General features: G+C 41.0%; 1 protein-coding gene across 1 annotated transcript; it reads left to right on the top strand.

Moving 5' to 3' along the window:
* Positions 1-326: 326 nt before the first annotated feature.
* golga7bb (golgin A7 family, member Bb) lies at positions 327-12,730 on the top strand (the record flags this gene model as incomplete). Its single annotated transcript, XM_080507147.1, has 5 exons — positions 327-338; positions 5,730-5,855; positions 7,573-7,725; positions 11,659-11,760; positions 12,647-12,730. 5 exons carry the CDS (start codon positions 327-329, stop codon positions 12,728-12,730), a joined length of 477 nt encoding a protein of 158 aa, XP_080363273.1.
* Positions 12,731-13,953: the final 1,223 nt, after the last annotated feature.

Here is a 13,953-nt window from a genome sequence, read left to right as displayed (position 1 = left end):
AAAAGGAGGCTGAAGAAAGCCGCACTGTCCGCTGATGCTCAAAGTGTCTCTCCTGAAGTGTGACCTTGAGGACTGAGAGGAAATGACTCGTTGATTTTTTTTCTTCTTTTTTTTTAAATTTACGCATTAATAGAAATTCTTAGGATTTGCATAACTTCATCCCGCGGTACACTCACTCACTCACAGGCGCGCTCACAGTCACGCACACACAGCGGCGCGTGTGCGCTCAGTCGTGAGCCTGCTGTTCTGACACAGTCCCGCACGAGACGAGAGCACACGGCGGCGGTTTACAGCACGGGACAGATCCCGCATCGCTTCACCGCAATATGGCGACAGAGGTAGGACATCCAAGACCTTCTATTTATGCACGTTGACGAAGGGGGGAAAAAAAAAAAAAAGCTGGAGGAGGAGATCCGCACCTTGTGTGGGTGATGCATTATGCGGGGTGAGAAATGCCATCTGATAAACTGAACGTCTTCCTTGTGTTTCTCAGGTTTGTGCTGGTAGGGGTGGATGGTGCGTTATTTTAGGCAAGTCGGTAGATTGAATTTCAAGTCTTGACATTGCTTGCAAGCGTGAGAATACATGTTCTTCTGTTTTATCCACTTTCAGTGCTGTTTTCCACCTCTGTAATTTCAGAGGGATATCCTCAGATGCATAACTTGTAGAGCGTTTTGGGGGTTTTTTTGCTTGTTTTTTTTTTTTTTTTTTTTTTTTCTCTATAAGTTACACGTATTGTCTTCTTGTAAGAAACCAGTGCTATTCTGTTGGAGTATTGGCTCAAACCTGAGGAGACTGGTAAGAAAGGATGATGTTGATCGAGCAGTCAGCACCATGGACAGGGACACTCTCTCCTTTTATCCCCACTTTCATACATATCAATTAGCCTGACAGGGTTTTATCTTTGCATTTACAATAAGAAATATACTAAGAAGACTGCTGCCCTCACTTCCACCCATGACTAGTAGCCTATGCCTGAAGAAGATGCAGAGACCTTGTAGGAGTGATGATGTTCGTCACGCTATGTCACATTTATACAATTAATAACTTAAAACACCAGCATCAGTACTTGTGAATGTATTTTCAGTATCATTAAAAACTGTGAAGAAATTCTAAGGTCAGAAACGCACCTTCCTCTCTTGAGGACCCCTTTGCCTTTGGCAGTGTCCCCATAAATGCTGCTTTAGTTATCATAATGGTGGTCTCACTAAAAGAGACAGAATTTACATTGGAAACAAGCACATATGCAGTCAATAATGGGCCTTCATGTTAATTTATGTGTGATGTCCGGGCTATGGCCGAATTACATTGTAAATTCATACAGAGCAGTGCTGCTGGTAAAATGTGCAGTGGACAGCAAACTGAACAAGATTCATGATAATCTTTTTTTTTTTTTTTTAGCCTGAGTCTTTGGCACCGTGGCCATGATTTCCTCTGGTGGTATGCCAGTATTGCTGTCCAAGCCCCATCAATAACAAACTCACACATATACACAAACACATGCGTGCACACAAACACACATTGCAGTGTGTGAACTCAGGATGGATTTTATGTCCAAAGCCCATCAATTATCCACAGCATATTTAATGTGAACAGGCTGCTGCAGTTTGTAACCATCAGTGATTGGAGGCTGAGATAAGCACTGAGTTTGCTTCCTATGCTTTTATCCATCTATCCACTCAACCCTTTTTCTTCTCTCTCTCTCTCTCTCTCTCTCTCTCTCTCTCTCTCTCTCTCTCTCTCTCTCTCTCTCTCTCTCTCTGCCTGCTGTCTTTCTGCTTTCTGTCACATATCATATTAGAGCTCATTGTGTGACGTTTATTGTACGCCAAGTCAGCAAATACCTCAGTTAAGTGACTGAGTAACAATCAGCTCATTCTGCACAGTTTGTGCTGCATGGATGGTCTCTGGATCTATTAAGTCCACTACTGCCAATCTTCCTCTTGGTCTGTATGCTAAAGCTTTTGCTGGAGTTTCACTACTGGGGAATAATGTGTCAAAGTAAAGTAATCAGCTCAGAGACTGGCATCAGCTTGAATCTCCTCCGAAACATTATTCCAACATTTGTGTTGTAAACGTTGTTTCTCACAGCTTTGGCCCGTCACTCGCTGAACTTCAAACTAGATGTCATGGAAATGTCACTGTTTTGTCAACACTGACCAAACATCATTGATTTATAAACCTTTGGCAAATCCATCTTGGCAGTAAAAAAAGAAAAAAAAAACTGCTCCCAGTGGCTTTGAACCAGTTTTAATTTGAGGGAGATTGAGAGCTGCAAGTCAGAAAAAGCGACTGAAAAGGCTACAAGAGACTAGAACAAACCGTTCGACGCTGAGTGCATTTTCTGTGCGTGCTGTAATTGTGTACGTATCATTTGCGATGTTTGCCCACTGGCAGCGCTCACCCTTGTTGTCGCTGTGTGCTCCTTGAGTCGGAGTGACTTAACTAGGAAACATGTCATGCCAATGAGAGTCACACACAGAGCTGCAGATTTAAAACCGGAGGAAATACAGTGTGTGTGTATGTGTGTGTGTGTGGGGGGGGGGGGGGTCAGAGTGAACTGACCATGAATATAGGAGAACCGAGTTGAATATGGTTTGTTACCAGAGGAATTCCCTTCATGATGAACTGTGTTAAACTGCAGGGCACAAATTGAATGAGGATTTACAGTCTATTACATTTGTTGAAAGTGTCACTGCCTTATTAATTAGATGTGTGTTTAGTGTGTCTGTTAATCTCGTTTTATCGTTTGTGTACGTTTTCATTAACATGTTACCAAGTGATAGGTCCTTTCCTCTCCATTGCTAATGTTTCACAATGTTTGTTTGTCTGTGCTTAATTCGTGAGCAAACCGATTGTTGCAGAGCTAAGAGTAATAAACACAACAGCAGAAGGAGACGTCAGACAGAAGTAGTCGATTCCTGTGTGATCTGAAAGACACTTTCACATTGCTGTCTGCTCGGGCACTATTTTTAGATGTGGGAATAGCTTGATCTGAACCTTGATCTCCCACACAAGAGAGAAAATATCAGTAGTCTGCCAGCAGTGAGCACTTACACCGAGCCCTTATTGGACAGAAAAATCTGCCATTAAATTAGTATGTATTTGTCTCAAGAAGTCTTTGATGAAGTCACTGGTGTTATTGGAAAGTGCCCAGGCAGGACAAAGAGAACACTGGGAGTAACTGACCGATATGAAGCTGCAAAAATCACAAGTTGTACAAGGGAAAGTGTTTCTCTCAACAACATTTCTTAAGGAAAGAACATTGAAAGGGACATTAGATGCAGACCTGGTTAAGAGTCAAATTAAACTTCATGTTGTTGATCTGATGAAGGTCCGTGCGTAAAAACAAGTGCAAACATGTAATATGTAAAAGACAGTCTCTCAAAATAACACACAGTCCATGAAGCGTGTTTATCATTATACTGTATATATGGCATGACATTTGTTCCAGATCATACAAACCAATGGGAGAAGTTTATGTTCACAGATTAATTTATATTGTGATTCATAAAATATCTGTGTTGTTTATGATTGCATTTGAAAATAAGCTAAATCTTTTGCAGATGTTCCTGTTATGTTTTATTTTTTTTCATCAACTTTGTGATGCTTTATATTCCACATTTGTTTTTGTGCCAAATCCATATGTATTTGCAGTAATAATCTGATATGTTTTATCATTCTGTAGTCCAACTTCATTTGATCACTTTTAGTTTATCGCTTCATCCAATCACCCCGTATTAAACACGAGCAATGATGCACACATCATTTGAACACTCGTGTTTGTACATAACATCACTCACTGTTGTTTTTAGTTAATCTCTAACAAGATGCACTTAAAATTGCAATGTATTTACATGCAATGTAGCACATTTCATAAATCAGGCCCTGTTAGCTGAGGAGTTCTTTGTAAAGTCAAGTCAAGTCAGCTTTATTTATAGAGCACTTTAAAACAGCTGTGGGTGAAGCCAAAGGGCTTCACATGAAAGACAGAAAAGAAAAAAAAATACAGTAGAAGAATATAAACAGTAAAATACAGTAAAAACCAAACAATAAAATCTCACAGAGAGTCTCAAACACGGTTAAAAGCCAAGGAATAAAAATGGGTCTTAAGATTAGTTTTAAAAGTGGACAGTGAGGAGGATTGTCAGATGGGCAGTGGCAGCTCATTCCTCAACAGAGGGGCTGCAACAGAAAAAAAAATAGATAAAGCTTCTGAGAAAGGCTGCAGAACTCCTCTTTCATCAGTTTTGTTTTTCTCCCAAATCATTATAGTGAAACACTGATGGGCGCACCTACTCTCACTATCACACAAAAGACGGAGCTTTCGGTCAGTTGGCTTGGTTACCTCTATGTTTTCTTAAATACTCAAATCAATTTTTGTCAGTTATGTATATATTATGTATGCGAGTTCTTAACAGGGCAAAAACTAAATAAAAGCAGAATGATACCCAACCGCCCACCCACCTCCTGTTATTGTATACATCCAAAATATTTAATAAAGAACATTTCTAAAATCCTACAACAGGTAAAAATAGTACATTAATTAAAAGCCTTTTTAAAAAGGAAGCTCTTGAGCTTGCTTTGAAAAACATGAACATTCTCTGCAGCCCTCAGGTTCCGATCTTTAAGAACCCAACCCTCAACCATCTGAATGTAACTGAATTTAAAGTTGCTTCTATTAATAGAGCAACTTGTTGTTCATCATGATGGCCTGAAGATAAGCTGAGGAGCGCTGTCTCAGTACGACACAGACGGCAAAAAAAGAAGGATATTTAAAGCTCTGGCAGCAAAATGATTGTGGCTGTGAATAGACCAAAATAGCAGCTTGGATGCTATTCCTGGTTGAGAGTGATATACCCAATAGAAATCAGACTCACACTGTGCAGAGGATGGGAACGTCTCCTCCAAGCAGGTATTACATCTCTCAAAAACAGAAACACGGCTGCAGTTTGTCCAATTTCCACATTTAGTGTGAATGAAATGTAGGAAATAAAGGCAACGGCTCCACCAAAGTTAAACATATCCTCTACACTGAGGTTTTTATTAGATTATTGGACTATTATCAAATGCAGACTTGTGTTTCTCACTTCGTTTTTTTCACCATTTTTTTCCCCCACCGTCCCCGTCTCTCTCCCCTGGCGCTGTTAGTGTATCGCTAATTGCCATCCTCTCGAGGAGAGTGATTTAGATCAGCGGGGGACACGTTTAAACTGGCCCACGTGCTTTCTGCTGCATGCTTATGTGGAGACTGACTGTTTGGGTGCAAAACGTACCACTCACCAAATAGCAGGCGAGTCTCTCAGACACTGCGTTATGGTCTATTGATGCTGGGGTGCTGAAGCGAGAGACCTCAGCACAGAAAGTCTTCACTGCGGTTCCTGTAGAATTATTTCACTCTCACACACCTGCACCAGGTGAATGGAACATCTTTAAACCATCAGGAAATATTGAATCGTCTATTGAATTGTTCCAGGCTCAGGGACTTCCTCTGTGGAGTAAAAGTGAGGAGTGGAATTACAGTGGAAATTTTTAAGCTAAAGTTACAGATCAAACTCTAAACTTGACTGGTCATTTTAAATCTTTGTGCATATCAATTTAAAAAGACTGTTGTGGTTTTGTGAAGTCCCCAAAGGTCCAAAGATATTAATTCCATGGTGTTCGTCATTGTCCCTGAATGTGTTTTCATCTACAGACCTGCAATAACTGTTGTCTACCCTCTTTCTCAGTTCCACAACCTTCAGGAGCTGCGGCACAGTGCATCGCTGGTAACAAAGGTGTTTATCCAGAGGGACTACAGTGAAGGAACCGTGTGTCGTTTCCAGGCCAAGTTCCCTTCAGAGCTTGAAAACAGGGTGAGCACAAACAAACACGTTCATATCTTAAATGTAATATGTTGGCTAATTTCACACTCGCAATGATTTATCAATGTGTCAATCAAAGACGGTAATTCTAGTAGCGTATCCAGATTGCAATATGCCCGAGTGGATGGATTAGAGTCACCCTCTGCTAGTTGAATTATCCTCCCATTCCACAGAATCTTTTTCCTTGCAGGGATTAATCTTATTATTATCTTAGTAAGAGGATGAGTAGAATAGGTATTGATATTTACACCTGCAACTGTCACACCTGTTTATAGTTTTACACTAAAACTTATTGTATCATTTTGATTGCTATATTTACCTCAATTTTAGTCCCAAAATATTTGTTTTTGACAGAATAGAAGAAGGAATAATAAATGATAAGCGAACAAATCCTCCAATCCCAGGTTCTTTTACAATTTGCAATCGGGATAAAACCTCCACGGTAACGCATGCAATAAAGTAAACTTGTGTGTAAAAACAGAAATAACATGTACTTAGTGAATAACTGCTTTTTATATCGAGCTCCACCTTCTAACAACAAATAAAGTAATAACTTTGCCTTTCTGAATGTAATAAAGTCTATAATGTAATAACTTGTCAATAATCTAATAAAATAGCAAAACGTGTTTTACAACCACGATTGAGACTGTGAGTGTTAAAGAATTTGTATTCTCAATGAAATCACTATGATGACTATCTCAACCACCATAACTAATTTTGATAGACAAACAGCACAAAGTGTGCAAATAGAGCTTTTTTATTACCAAGAAATTCAGCCGTCACAGTAATAGCTGCAGTTATTACATTCTGAAAACATTTCTTAAATGCTTCCTTGAACTTGTAATAATTCATTGCATTATTGTCAAAATGTTATTATGATCAAGATAAATTATTTTATTACACTATTGACACATTATTACATGATGGGCTTCATCACATTGAAAAAAGCCAAACTGATCACATCGTTAATTAATTAATTAATACACACTACACACATACAATGTTATTCATCGGTTTGGAATATAAAATAAACTATCACACAATTAAAAAGTAAAGTGACACTGTGAGCTGCACTTTTCTCTTTGTTCACGAATACAGCAAAGATGATAAAGTTGGAAGTTGAAGCAAAAAAAATATCTTTACACTGAGTACCGGCGGAAAGAATAAGCTTTTCATTGGAGTGACTAATTTGGAAGGTTTTTCTGTTGCTGTTTGAGCACCTGGTTGTGTTGATATTCACGGTCTTTCTGTAGATGTTTCAAGTAATTAGAATCTGAATCAGACAGTTCACGCACGGACACACACACACACACGCAGAGGAACAGCGGGGGTCAGTGTTAGAGGCCATTAGAAGACTCTTAAATTTACATAAATTCTCAGCAAACATGTTCTGTCGGATGCTCAGACCACACCACCCATTGCTGTCGTTCCTCTACAAGCGAGTTTTCATCTTGGCATCTTGGTTTTTTCCATCTTCAACAAGTGAGGTGTGTTTGTTAATGGCTCCACAAACTGGGAGCAGTTTGGGTTGAACAGAATTCAGCTGGTATGTTTGGCAGGTGTCTTTATGGCTGAGCAGCTTGCTCCTGCAGCGCCGCCAGAGCACTTTTCACTTGTGTCGTCCTGATGTTGTGTGCAGGCCTCCATCTACCACACTAAATGTGTGTTGTTGTTGTTGTTGTCGTTGTTGTTTTTTACTTGCAACTAGATTGAGAGAACACTACTGGAGGAAACAGTGAAGACTCTGAACTCCTATTATGTGGAGGCAGAAAAAATCGGAGGCCAATCGTACCTGGAAGGATGTCTGGCTTGTGCAACAGCTTACATCATTTTCCTCTGCATGGAGACTCGCTATGAGAAGGTAATAAATCTGTGCACGCCTAAATGTTTTTGCAACTTATGGCTATGTTCTTCTTGTTGACCAGAAATACCATTCACCCATAAAAACACAGGATAAACCTTCAAACAAGAGTTAAGTAAGAGGCTGAATACCCACTTTTGTGTCGTGTTTGTAATAAGTATAAAGTCAATGCTAAAGGCTAAACAGCGCCGCAGAAGTGATTGGAAAACTTCAGCTCATGCGCTGAAAGAAAAAGAACTAATTTGTTATTTTTACATTTCAATTTGTACATAAAATGTTATTGTATACTGCGCTCTACGACAAATGGACATTTCTAACTACTCTGCTTTCTTCTGCTTTTCTTCCCAAAAATTATCATTGCATCAGTTTCTATGTTAAAGACATGAGACTGTTTATTATTCCTTCTATATAAATGCACTGATCATTCAAATTTCACAACTTTCAAACTTAGAAAAGTGATGGTAACCAAACACAATACATAATTCATATAAATGTATTGACTTGTAAGTTATGCCTTTGTGTTTTCCAAGTGTATTCTAGCTTGCTGTGTGTGAAAACCAGACAGTGCAGTTAATTGCTTATTTTTGACACAGTTGATTTATATGATAGATAAAAGTGAATCCCAACATGTTGAATATTGTATGTACTTTTCATAATACCTACAGTTGAGGTGTCATTTGTTGCCATTTATCTGAACCCCTTAAATATTCATACATCCCATTGTTTTGATTATGAAGCCTTGAATATTTCAGGTTCTTTCATAGGATCCCTGTTTTTCTAGTAGGTTGTACAATTAGCAAAGAATTAAATACAAAACTTGCTTCCTGCTTATCCACACAATTTAGTCACAGCCATATTTGTATATTTCTTATGAAAACGCAAACAAAATATTTGGTTTATTTACTGTAAGTCTTTAAGAGAGCAGAACACAGAGTTATTTAGACTCATTAACAGACGGAACAAGAAAAAGAAATATGATTCTCTGTGGTACATTGGCTGTCTTTCCACCATTGCACGCAGGCACGCACGCACACACACACACACACACAGCTAATTAATTTTCTTGTGATGTTCTGCTTACCTGATGTTTCACATGCAGTTGCTTCTCTGTTCTGATCTCTTGTCACCCGCAACATTCATCTGCCTGCTCTTTTTTTTTGTTTTGAATTTTGTAAACATTGCCGCTTCAAAGCACTGCGGAGCTACTGGGAGTTTGACCAAGAAGCACAAAAAGAACCAACTTATTGCCGTGCTGAAGTCGTGCAGAAACGGCTCGCTGTGAGGCACCTTTCATCCCCCTGTCAGCTGGGTGCTGCTCCACTGAACTGCCGAGATGCTATCAGCTCCACAGGAGAGTTGTTTATTTATTTGTATAACTTAATCATCTTGGCTGAATAACGCTACGAGTGATGGTGATAAAAGACCCACCCACGTTGGCGCACTGTGTGCAGAGGTTCAGTGAGCAGATTCTTTGGAGCACCCAGGGCCCCTCGACACTCTCGGCTCACACCATCAAAAGGCTCTGATTGCACACAGCATGTCAAAAAAGAAACGTGCGAGGACAAAAAAATCACCTCGCTCGCAGTTCGTACGCTCCATTTCCTATTTTATGCGCCGCACGTACGGCGCAGGATTCGCGTGAGCCCGCGGAAATCCCTTTATAACGCACTTGGAGACATAAGGAGAGGATTGTATTGTGTGTCTATCACTGCAATCAGAAAGCTTTTCCCCATAAGACTGTGACACACATGCCAGTACAACCAAGGCCCAGCTTGGATACTTGTCTGTCATCTTGTTACGCTGAGGAGGATTGAGCTGCCCCGAGAGCTCGCTCGCGAGTGAAAGGCTTGGCCTTTTCCCTGGACCGGAGTGAACCGATTAGTCAGGGCTCCACTGTGTGCCTCGGCCTCTTTGCTGTGATGTCTGATTCTCTTTGATTGAGATTTTTCCACAAAAGACACCCATTTATATTGCATCAAGAAATGTGTGGATATGATCTTCCAAGGGAAATATTGATTGCTATATGTTTAGTGTCATTTCACATAGACTTCACTGATTTTTGGGAACCGCAAGGAAGCAAACCACCGGCTTTGGATGGCTTCAGTTCAGTTGATTTTTACAGAGATATTTAGTGTCTTAATGTTTTCCAGACTTTCCGTTGCAAAGGCCTTTTATTCTTCTTCCAATGGGAGACAAAAAGAAGTATTCCTCTGGTGTTTTGTCTCCACTACCAGAGGTCACTATATTAGCAGCTGTGCCTGCAGCTGTGACAGGCCTTTGACTTCCCGGCGGAGCGCGGCTCAGTGTGTTGTTTGCTGGTTGGCGTTGTTTTAATCTCTCCAGGCCGAGTGGCTACGTGACCTTTAGCAACTCACAAAATAGGACGTGAATCTGTCATGTTTCATCAATCAGTTTAAGGGGAGCAGAAAAATATGTTACACCTCACATTTCAGAGGATGCATCTGGAACAAATCCATTAAAGTTGTTGCCTCTGTGAAATTCAGACTGTTGTTTAAGTTTCTGTAGCTTTCAATGGCATATAATCGGGGATAATTTAATAGTCTTTTGAAAGATTTCCTGTATCTTTCTCACCTCGGCCGCTATAGTAAGATGGGTATAAAAAGTGACAGTTAACCCTCTCATGACTGTGCAGTCCAGATTTATTTAGATTTTATCGCTGTAGAATTAAAAAATGTTAGAAAAAAGCACAATGGGTGAAATTCATTTAATTTCTTTTTTTAATATCTGCGTGTTCTTCAACATTAATACATGTTCTCGATTGTACTGACATGCCCATGTTACAAGCATGCGATACGATACTGTCTGTGTTTGGTCAGTTGTACTGCAGGGGTCACCATAACGACTAATGTATGAGCACAAACCTCTATATCTCAGCTTCCTGGTCATTATATTCATAACGGGTATGCATGCCAAATTCTGCCAGCTTCATCATGATAATAACTCCGTAGAGGACGATCCACGTCATTTTCTGTAGTTGCAATGTTAGACATTAATTCATTAGGACAATGACAGGCGCCTATAAAAGTTTGATGACACCGCACGGTGAGATGCAGTCCGTTTGGTTTCAGCTCCTAATGAGTGTACTTTATTTGCAGGAGTGGCGGCAGCCCTCACGGAGTACACGATGCTTAGACTGACATGATTAGACAGACTTTAAGAGAGGCATTACACATCAGCATTGCCCTCAGAGGCATCGCTGAGGCTAAAGAAGCTGTTCTAATGATGCTACCTCATCTAATCACCGTCCACTTAGCATGACTGGCAATCAGTCTCCAGTCATTTAGTTTGCTCTCAGCAGCAACATTGGACAACACGCTACACTTGGATCTCTGAGACGCAACTCCGGTCATGGTCAACAGTGTGTGTGCTGCCATGCTGCATAGCAGAATGTATACAGCACGCTTGTGTGAATGTGTGTGCCAGCGCATGGTCTGAAGTGCACAGATTCACTCTGCTGCTGCTCTGTGGTCTATGAAGTTGATGCAATACTCACTTGCAAAACTATGTATTCACTGGCAATGAAATCTAAATAAACGGCCCCATGCACTTCTCATAATGGAAGGTAACTGAATCAGTCCCAGGTTTATTAAAAAATGACTGCTCTCGTCCGAGCATAATGGAATTACTGAGTTCGGATTCAAATGCTGAAGAATAAGAGAGACTGTGGTAACTTATGCCGTATGCTGACTATACTGCAAACAGATTTTTTTTTTTTAATGTTTCTGTATTGTCCTCACAAAATGGCACAGGAGGAGGTTAAATCTGGAGATCACCTTTCATGGATCCACTGTTGCAGTCAGATTATCATCCACTTGTGTTTTCAAATATCAATGGGTTCTAATCAATTTGGGATAATCTCTCAATGTCCTCTCATCCTTGTCTCACCTGGCTCGACTTCTTGTTTTATGCCAGGTCCTGAAGAAGATATCAGGGTACATCCAGGAGCAGAATGAGAAGATCTATGCTCCCAGAGGTCTGCTGCTCACCGACCCCATAGAGAGAGGAATGAGGGTCGTATCCTTCACTCACCTGCTCGCTCTTCAAGTGTGCAACAAAAGAGATAATGGATGAAAATGCTCAGCAGAACTGTACAGAATGGAGAGGACTAATAATAGATGGCAGGTGGAAAAACATTGCGTAACTTCTTGAAACATTTGGATTTGATGAAAGACTGAAGAATCCTCCCTGTTTGCTATAAATTGCAATCAAAGTCTATGTGCAAACTGCCAGCTCGTGGTGATTAGCTGTTTAATTGCCAACTATTGTTCCCAAGAGTACATCTAAAGCAGGAAAGATGATTTTATGGACAGTTATCCACTGTAAATGTAACGTTTTTATAAACCATCAATCTTCAATCCCACCCAACTGTTGGTGAGTCCATCACAGGGTAAACACATAAGAAGATGAGAGTGCGACCCAACTTAACACTAACCCATCCGATACCTGCACAATTTTGTCATTTTAGAAAAAGCTTCTACAGTCAACCAGCGCTTGTCTTTGGTGTATTTTTTGTGTGTTTCTGTTTTTTGTTTTTAAGTTTCAAAAGCGGCCAACCCATTTCACTTTGTTAGTTGGAGAAGACCCAGTGTACGTAGACGGAGAAAGAGAAGGTATCCAGCAGACCATCACACATGCATGGCCCAGAATGACTCAAACAACAGGCTCCCAGTCCAGGGCCAACCTGTTACCAACAATTATTAGTCAATACAGTTGTTAACCATGGTGTCGGTTTCAAAAAGTGAACTAAAAGTGAACTTCTCCCTGCGTTGCTAATGCCTCCCCGTGATTATTTTCTTGTTATGGTTTTGTCAAACTGCCACATTGTAGTCCCTTTTTTTTTGTCTCTAAGCTCTGCACCAAAATGCCCTTTTCATTATGTGATGATCCTTAACATTCACAGCTAGAGATCAGTGTTTTTGAGGACCGGGGTTCCGGCGGCTCCAGTCCCACCACCAGCATGTCGTCGGGCAGCACGGCCCGATGACTGGAGGGCCAGCACCAGGCTTACGGATACCACCACAGGGGCAGCGGTACGCTTACCAACATCCGCATGCTGAAACATGAGAGCACCAGATTCTAAGGGCGAGCGGAGAAAGAGAAGCGAGGAGGTGACCCACAGCATTTGCACTCTCCCTGCTGGAACTGCCTGAAGAAGAGGAGCAGGGGTATACCAACACACCGGATATGTCACAGAATAAACACAAGATACAGATATATGGCACGTAATGTTCAGAGTGTCTGTGAGAAAATATCCTTCAGTCATTTAAAGTTATCCAAACCACAATAATCCTCGTTCTTTTATTCCACTCACTTTTGATTTCATTCTACCATCCATGTTTCCATGAGTCACACCATGTCTGTGTTGCAGCTGATTGAGTCGACATTTTTTTGATTAGCCTGGATGTCGATGCCTGATTATTTTCAAGGAGGTCACAGTAGCTGCATCTATCTGCAGATCCACTGGCAGTGTGGCCTAAGGTCAGCGCAGCAACTTTGGCGTCTAAAAAATGGAAAACTACCAGCCTCCCGGGAGCCCAAAGTTTTCCGTTTCTGTTGAATGACTGCATTTGTGTCAGTTGATTGAGGTCAAGTGGCTTTGAATGCTGGCAAATTGGGCCTGCTGTCGGACGGCTTGTTTCTACGCTTGTTCACATGCGTTTGGCTTTAGTTTCAAACGGCCACCAGAGAATACTTGGAATTATTTGTCCTTCTTTTCTTTTAGTGTATACAGGCGACCCATGTCACAGCTGTAGGTCATGATCCCAAAGTACACACATTCTGCATCCTGCACATAAACACATATGCATACAAATGCACACAAGCATGCCCAAGTACTCATGCAGACACATACTGGCAGGGGAACATGCACGTACATGCATACATACTGATACACACCTGTGGCTAGTGGACACAAATTCCTGCACACACACACACACACACGCACGCAAACACAGACACACACAGCCAAACTATATTCTCTGTGCCCTCAGATCTTTATGAATGCAAGCCAGCACCGTTCCTTGTTAGTCTGTGCTCTTTCCCTGGAGCTGAGTTGACGCTCTCAGTGAGATGCAAGTGTCGCAGCTCGGTCTGCAATGAAAGCGTGCAGATCATTAGGAAAACATTAAGAGATGCTCTTTTTATTAGACCCAAACGCCCTTTGAAACATTTTGGTCTGAGAGGGCTGAAGCTGTGTGGCTGCTTTAT

This window comes from Blennius ocellaris (assembly GCF_963422515.1).
Source record: "Blennius ocellaris genome assembly, chromosome: 13".
In the NCBI taxonomy this organism is placed as follows: domain Eukaryota; kingdom Metazoa; phylum Chordata; class Actinopteri; order Blenniiformes; family Blenniidae; genus Blennius; species Blennius ocellaris.
This window is presented reverse-complemented; position numbering and strand designations above follow the sequence as displayed.